We start from the raw sequence: 8,424 nt of genomic DNA on the forward strand, positions 1-8,424 counted from the left end.
TCGTTTCGGGACGAACGAAAACTAATTCACCCACAGCGGAATTTCTCTTTCCTTCCCGCTGAGTCTACGACCTTTTCGTGTTTGCCCATCTTAGATTTCCCTTTCCAAATTACTGGTCCAACTAGATTCATGCAGCCGACACTCTAGATCTTGTTGACGAATCAATACGGGATCCAAATCAAAGTTGAAATTTAAAATAGTGGAGTACACGATACGCGGGCCCAGCTGCAATAAGACTGAGCGTTGGGTTGAAAGTAATCGTGTTTGTTAGATGGTGAATGAGATTGAAGAGAGAGAGTGGGAACTGGAATGGTGGGGTTGTGACTGTACGACAATTAAAGTTTAACCAACAGGTATTATTCATCTCATCTCATCTCTTAGTATTGGAAAAAGAAAACATCTTAAAGCATATAATTTCTTTCCCTTTAACTTTTGTCTTCTCCCCTCCAATAATATTTCATTTCTTCATGGCGGACGGCGGCTTGCTGCTTTGATCGGAGAGGCGGAAGGAAAGCGGGCTACTTACTAGGAATTAGGAAAGTGAAGAGTCACGTGAAGCGTCCGCCCATTTAGTAAAATCACGATCCCCCGTCTCGTGGAAGTAAAGGCATCGTCGTTGCCCCACCCTCTTCTTCCATTCCAATTAATCTTTCTGCATTTATTTATTTTGTGACATTGATATTTGATGGGAAGGAGCAGCTCCGTCTGTTTGTTTCCCCCGTACAAAAAATCCGATGTTATCGCCACTCCCGGAACTTAACCAGCATAAACGGAGGGTGGAGGGTCTATCCCTCTTTCTTTTCTCCGTTTCTGGTGTCAAACGCATATTGGCTCCTCCACGGTCTCCTGCGCTGCAAAACCCGTTGAGCCAGGAGGGGCGTGCGGTGCGGGAGAGTTCAGGAAATCCCACTCCTTTGACTTTTCTCTCGGGCGGCGTGCAATGCAACAAGCAAGCAAGCAAGCAAACATGGACAAACAAATCCCCGCCGGGCCAACACAAAACTTTCGTTGCTTTGGTTGTTGTTATTATGGGACTTTATTGGCCATTCCTTGTTGTTATCCCAAAGCCCACCAAGGGGGGCGTTGATTTTTCTTCCGCCTCTCTGATCAGATCGCTGGCAATTCGTCCCTAGTTTCTCCTGTTGCCGGGATAAAAGGGAAAGCCAGAGCCAAAGAAGAGTTTACTTATTTTCCTTTTCTCCAACACCTAGATTTCCCCTTCTGCTGCTGCTGCCGCCGCTGCTGCCGCTTCTTCTTCATAAGCTGCGCTGTTATGAGCGAAGATAGAAAGGTCAAAAGCATGGCGAGGGAAAAACGACCCTTCCTTCTGCAATGGCGGGCGAGGACGAAGAGGGCCGGATAGCTACGACGACAACTCCTCTGCTCTTTGGCCCCTTTACTCTACCCTTATCACCGTTCTTTCTTCTCTCCTCTTCCTTTTTCTTTTTCTGACCCACAAAACTCCATTTCCTCTCCTCGTCTTCTTCCTCTTCTTCTTTCTTTCCTTGTCTTTGTGATCTACTATGGGGAGTCGGTGGCGGAAGGCAAAGCTCGCCCTGAGCAGTCACCTCTGCGCCTACGCCCCGCGCACCCAAGAGGATGCGCCTGCCGCCGCCTCCTCCTCCGCAGCGGAGCCTGTTGAACCCACCCGGCGCTCCGACTCGCGAGCATCTTCTGACCTGGAGTTCCGGCCGTCTACGCCTACGCCTTCATCGTCCGGCCTGAGGCTGTCCAAGTTCGGTAGCAGATCCTCCAAGGTACGTTTCTTTTCCCTCTTCCCCGACGATTATGCTCCGCGTTCGATATGTGCTCTGATTTCTTCTCTTCTTTTTCTATGCTCTCCGATCTCCGTAGACAAATGTTTTCGTGCCTCGTTTGGCTTTACGTGCTCTCTTTCTCTCTCTCCCCCTCTACCCTTTATCCCTATGGTCTACTTCGCATTGTTCCTCCCGTATTCTCGTATTCCTTTGCTTCGATCCCTTTGTGGTAACCAATAAGCGAAAAAAACGATGAGATCTCCCGATATTCTCTATATCTTTGAAGAGTCGAAGGTTAGTCAGTCTAGAAATCGACCAAGTCTTCGTCAGGGACGTTGATATTTGCTTCATGTGGTTTCTTGTTGCCTTGTTTTGCCAAATATCTTATGCTTCGTTCTTCAAATAGATTATCCAATTTCCCCTTTTGCAAATTTGCTTTTCTCTGTTTTTTATTGAATTTTCTTGTGGAATTGGCTTTTGTTCAGCTCTTTCTTGCACTTCCCAGTTTGACTGATGTTTTTTTTGTTTTTAATTATTTACTTATTTTTGCTTTTAACTCGTTTAATTTCTCGATGATCCTACAAAATTTTGCCAACTAAAATCTTTCACAAGCTCTGCCGAAAGAAATGAGAGAAAGTAAATAAATGACTTATCCTAATAATTCAATCACGGATTCTCCCTTCTTTTTACGATTTCTTTCCTTTTGCTCCTTCCAGTCTTGTCTTGTTTACTCCACTTTACATGGCGCCCATCGAGATAAGAAAATATAATTATATTTTTTCATTGCTGCAGCTAAACATAGCTGCTTTCTGCTGAATTCGGTGCTTATGAAAACCTTTTTCTTTTTCTTCTTTAAATTTAATTTCCCTTTGAATCTATGCTCAATTTATCTTTATTTTTCTCAGATAAATATTGTTTATCTGATTGTCTAGGAAGAAGCTACAGTCAAAGTAAGGATTCCTCTGGATGGCGAAATGGCCTTTGCCTTTAACATTTTGACATAGAAAGATCAGAAAAAGGCATCACAAAAGGCCTTAATTTAAGGACCGGACGATCTTTCATTACAATTTAACTGGAATTCTAGTTTTTTACTGTCTATTTTGTCTTCCTGCCTACCGTGAACATTATCATTTAGAAATTCCCTCCCCCTCCTCTCTCTCTCTCTCTCTCTCTCTCTCTCTCTCTCTCTCTCTCTCTCTCTCTCTTGTCTCGGAAGAATAGTGGTCTGATCGGTTGAATGACCTTTATTCTTGTATATATGATATTTAAATTCTTCCATGACATATAGGACAGACTTGCTTCGCCTCTTTTGGCAATCGCTCTTACAATAGTGAGGGACTTGTTTTCAGCAGTCTCATTTTCTCGCATCATTCTAAATGTGAAAAAGTAGGCATCAAAAAGAATAAATCAAACTTACACTCCTTCTAAAGTACAAAAGGCAGAGTCACGAGTGAGGTCTCATGTTTCGATCCTCAGAAAAATTCACATGAGATCCAGATTCTCATGAGTCATTCTATGGAAAAGCATATATGTATTCCGTCTTTACATTAGATCCCATTGTTTTTATTTTCTTGTTCATGTCTGAATGATTTTTTTATTTGAACAGCTTCCATGTTGTATCAAAACTCCAAAGCAATTTTTTGCATTAGAAGTTCCAGCTCTATTTTGGAAAATGAATAATAGAACTTTTTAGTTGGGGAAGTTTCTGCATGTACCGTAGGATGTGTGGTCATTTTGGTCTTCCTTAGTTCTTGGTGTTGTGCATAACCGAAGTATGGTAATTTGATACTTGATAGTAATTTCAGCTTTTTGGGGAGCAGAATTCGTCTAAATTATTATTGTGTTCCATGAAAAAACTATGAATAAATGGAAAGTCTGGTTCATTTGCCTCTTTGGGAAGCTTTTGTGGGCTTCCTTCCAGATAAATGTTTCTAAGAAGACATGATTACTTTTCATTCTCATGTACCTATAATCTGTGTTAGTAGATATCCAGCATGTTTAATTCTTTAGTTTCAAAATTTTGTGGATCTAATCACAAAGTTAATCAGTTTGTGGTTGCCACTTAAATAATGGTTGTTCTTCTCTTTGAGCATTTAGTTGCAGAGCCAAGTTTATACCTGTTGATATATGCTCAGATTGTAACCTCCATTGATCAAAGCTCTAAACAACTACGTGTGAATAATCCATCTACCATGTGGTCCACTTCTAGATTGGTCACCTATTTTCTTCATTTGGTAGTTTCTGAGAAGTTAGTCTTCTTCTTTTTATAGAAAAAACTGAAATACCATTTCTAAACAGCCTACACTTGTGTTTCACTCTGGTATTTTTCGCATAAAACATAACTTTAGTCAAACAAGTATCTTATCCATAAATGCCAGCAGGAATAAAGTGATTTGCTCAAAAAATGGCTTATGGTTTGAGCATTTCCTGTATGTGATCCACTGTGTGGGTTGAGTTTAGAATCTTGAAAGGCTTCCTTGGTGATTTATGTAGATAACACAGTTGTTTAGGGAAAACGGAGTTTGTGTTCAAGTCTTCGCTGTAGTCTGGAGCTGTTCCATTGGTGTTGTGTAGGTGGCTTGGAATCCATTTCTAGACCTTTATTCTTTTGTTGCAAAATATAATAAATTGGCACCTAGTATCACCAGCAGGCAATAGACAAACTCGGCTTTAGACTTGGAAAATTACATTTATCATTTTAATTACCTAAGAAAATGGGAATCTTACCTGGCGTAGCACCACCAACACATACAACAAGGTTTGCAGGCATTGCCCAGCTTTGAAGGAGTGGGCAGCCTAAGGTTCTAATTTTTCTGATGACACTGTTTTTCCATTTTGAGGCCCTTCTATGTTTTTTACCGCCCTGCGACTGTAGGTTATTTGAATTTTGAATCTCTTGATACCCACTGGGTAGGATTCCTGAGATGGCAAGAATAATCTTATTCTACCTTGTATCAGCAGGTCCTAGCTTTTCCATTAATGCTACCGTTACATGAGCGAACTCACAAGGGCTCCTTGTCATTAAGTTACTTATGAGGTTATGTTTTCATGCAAAGCACAACTTCCGAACAGAATGGTTTAGGGTTTTTGTGTTTTCTTGGCTTTAGACTTGATTACTTTGTCTGATGTGCTGGTGATTGGTCTCTTCCAGGCCTGTTCTTTGAGTTGTTATTGTTGTCTCTGGTTCTTATTAATGTCCCATAGTTGATACCTGAAGAGGTTCTCTGCAAGTCTTTTCCTTGACCAACATTCATTGACAGTCTTATTCATTCAGTTCGTTTTTTGAAGAGATCACAATAACATGTCCTGGCTGAACTTTTACTGTATCTTTGATGGGGTTTTCTTGATTTGAACTGTCTTGACCTCTTCATCTTCCTTCACTCACTTTACTAATTGTGTGCTTCTTGTGGAAAAGCAGAGGTTCTGTGCCATATGCCTTGGCTCTATGAAGCCTGGACATGGTCATGCTTTATTCACAGCAGAGTGTTCACATGTCTTTCATTTTCACTGCATTGCTTCAAATGTGAAACATGGCAATCAAGTATGCCCTGTTTGCCGATCAAAGTGGAAGGAGATCCCGTTTCAGGGACCTGCTGCAGAGGTTGCTCATGGCAGATCAAGAATTAATCCATTGGACTGGCCACGGGATGATGGTTGGATGACCCTTGTCCGTCGCCTTCCACCTCCTCGCCCTCGTTTAGATTCTGGACGCCAATTCAATGCCGTGTTTCATGCTCCTGAGCCAACTGCATACAATGATGATGAACCTTTAGATTCCTCACTTTCTGAACTGCTCATAAGAGATCATCTGGAGAACATAGAAAGCATAGCGAAAACCGTGGAAATGAATACGTTTGTGGAGTTGCCAGCTGTTCCAGCTACGGATTGTCGTGAGAGCTTTTCTGTATTAATCCATTTAAAAGCACCTGCTTCAAACTCAAGGCAAAGCCAACAAAATCAGGGATCAGCCTTTCAATCTCATCGTGACCGAGCCCCTGTCGATCTTGTTACTGTGCTTGATGTAAGTGGCAGCATGGCAGGAACCAAGATTGCTCTTCTCAAACGTGCGATGGGTTTTGTCATTCAGAATCTTGGTCCATCTGATCGCCTTTCAGTTGTGGCATTCTCCTCCACTGCTCGACGTCTCTTCCACCTTCGTCGGATGAGTGATTCTGGACGTCAGCAAGCTATGCAAGCTGTAAATGCTCTGGTTTCAAGTGGTGGTACTAACATTGCTGAAGGGCTGAGGAAGGGTGCGAAGGTTTTGGAGGATCGCCGTGAAAAAAATCCAGTATGCAGCATTGTTCTTCTCTCTGATGGACAGGATACTTACAGTGTGTCTGCTGGAGCCAACCAAAACCGGCAGATGCAAACTTTTGATTACCAGACTTTGCTACCATTTTCAATTAGACGCAATGCACAACAAGGCCAGGCTCAGATACCTGTTCATACTTTTGGGTTTGGTACAGATCATGATGCTGCCTCAATGCACTCAATATCTGAGACTTCTGGTGGCACGTTCTCCTTTATTGAAGCTGAGAGTGTCATTCAGGATGCATTTGCACAATGTATAGGTGGTCTTCTCAGTGTCGTGGTTCAGGAGTTGCAGGTGTGGTTCGAGTGTGCGAGCCCTGGTGTAAGTATCAATTCAGTTCATGCTGGTAGTTATACTAGTAGGGTCTCTGACCATGGGCAGAGAGGCCTTGTAGATGTAGGTGACTTGTATGCTGAAGAAGAAAGGGATTTTCTAGTTGATGTTCGGATTCCAGCAAGCAGCATGTCGATCCTCTCCCATCCTGAAGTGGTGGTTCTGAAGGTTGGATGTGTTTACAAGGATCCAGTTCTGCAAGAACTGGTTAATGTTGACATGGATGGAGTTGTAATCCAACGGCCAGGAAACGTAAGCCCCCAACAGAATGTTGTGTGTGTCGAGGTAGATAGGCAGAAAAACCGGCTAAAGGCTGCTGAAGCAATGGCTGAAGCTCGGGCACTGGCAGAGCAGGGTGATCTTGCTGGTGCAGTGGCTTTGCTTGGCAATCAAAGGTGGGCATTATCGCAGTCTGTGGCTGCTCAGGCTGGAGATGGGCTGTCTCTAGCACTTGATGCAGAGCTGAAAGAAATGCAGGAGAGAATGGCAAGCCGGCAAGTTTATGAGTCATCTGGAAGGGCATATGTCCTCTCAGGTTTGAGCTCACATTCTTGGCAAAGGGCAACTGCACGGGGTGACTCAACGGACGGTGCAAGTGTTGTTTATGGCTACCAAACTCCTTCAATGGTGGACATGCTAATGCGCTCCCAGACATTATCTGCGGCAAGCAGTCAGCAGAATCGCCCATCACGGCCACAGATAAAACAATCCCGGTCATTCACGGGGCCTCTACTGCCTCGGTAAAATTTCAACTTTTTCCTGTGAAAGTTGATCAATGTCCACTTGATTTTCCTTTTTTCCTTTTTGGACGTTAAATCAGCTGTACATCTTGCTAAATTTGCCCGAAGTGTTTGTAAATGAATAAGGGGAAGGTGAAAGCCATGATGGTCTGATGATTTATTTTTGAGATGTATATACACAACTATTTCTGTTTGGGTGGGGAAACAAGGGAGGGAGGGGAACGTACCGGCTTGTACGTTAAGATGGTTACAAGGATTGGGGTGGTGCATTCTTCTAAGCATTATATAATATACGATTTGCTCGTCTACAATTCTTTTTTGTTTATATTCTTTTTGAAGTTGGAAGGGATATCTTTTCTTCCCTTTTTGTGTGTGGCCCTATTTTTAAGGGGCAGGGGATGTATGGGGGTTTTTAGAAATCGAAAATGAAGTGAGGTTTAAAGTACGGAGTGAAAGCTCCCTTAGGCGGCACTCCTTGTCACTTCTCAGCGATTATTGGTCAATTGTGACATGCCTGCTCGCTCATCGGCGTCAAGTAATGGATTGTCTTCTGCCTCTCCTGCCTGCGTAGAGAATCTTGCCTTGTGATCTGTTAGTAGTGAAGTTGCTTTATCTTTTTCTCTCACTGTATGACAGTCTTAGCAGACTCCTGAGCAGATGGCCAACTACCTGCCTCTGATACTAGTTGGCCACATGATACAGAGTACGAGCCTAGGTTTTTCACCCCATTACGCACTCCACAAAGAAGAATGACAACGGTATAAAAGTAGGATGCTTCCCGTAAATAGCGCATAGATTGACTTGGCTTTCTGTAGCCTTGATTTATTTACTGTGTTCGTGTGTATGGGTGGTTTTCATAAATTTCAAAAGACGAAGGAAATGTAGTTGAGCATGGTTGTATCACGTGCTTTACCTCTGCCGCTTGGAAATGGAAACAGTAACATTTTGATATCAAAAGGATACTCTTGGGGTCCGCTTGGGAATGAAAAGTTGGAAACAGTAACAAACTCTTTTCATGAGTCTGACCCTCTAGATTTTTTTCAGGCGCGAGGATGAATCTCCTATCGGATTGGGTCCGTTTGGCTGAAGCCGGCAGTGATATGCAGCAACCCAAGCGCCTGCCTGGGTTAAATGCGAGATGTGGCCGGCCCTTCTGGCTGGTTTCAGCTTTATGCTCCGCGCAATCTCAGCCTGCGCATGTGGGAGATTGGGACTCGGACTGGAGCTTTTGATTCCAGTCCCACAGTCCATCCTAAAGGTTGGACTAAACCCTAAACCC

At 43.1% G+C, this 8,424-nt stretch overlaps 1 protein-coding gene across 1 annotated transcript; it reads left to right on the top strand.

Moving 5' to 3' along the window:
• The first annotated feature begins 722 nt into the window (after window positions 1–722).
• Window positions 723–7,312, top strand: LOC116252205 (E3 ubiquitin-protein ligase WAV3-like). Its single transcript, XM_031626326.2, has 2 exons — window positions 723–1,757; window positions 5,176–7,312. Exons 1-2 carry the CDS (start codon window positions 1,524–1,526, stop codon window positions 7,147–7,149), a joined length of 2,208 nt encoding a protein of 735 aa, XP_031482186.1. The 5' UTR covers window positions 723–1,523; the 3' UTR covers window positions 7,150–7,312.
• Window positions 7,313–8,424: the final 1,112 nt, after the last annotated feature.

This window comes from Nymphaea colorata, chromosome 4, assembly GCF_008831285.2.
Source record: "Nymphaea colorata isolate Beijing-Zhang1983 chromosome 4, ASM883128v2, whole genome shotgun sequence".
In the NCBI taxonomy this organism is placed as follows: domain Eukaryota; kingdom Viridiplantae; phylum Streptophyta; class Magnoliopsida; order Nymphaeales; family Nymphaeaceae; genus Nymphaea; species Nymphaea colorata.

Excerpts from the sequence above, each read along its gene's own strand:
- LOC116252205 (XM_031626326.2), top strand. The coding sequence starts at position 1,524 with ATGGGGAGTCGGTGGCGGAAGGCAAAGCTCGCCCTGAGCAGTCACCTC. Across the intron at positions 1,758-5,175 it reads TCGGTAGCAGATCCTCCAAG|AGGTTCTGTGCCATATGCCT; the intron begins GTACGTTTCTTT and ends GTGGAAAAGCAG.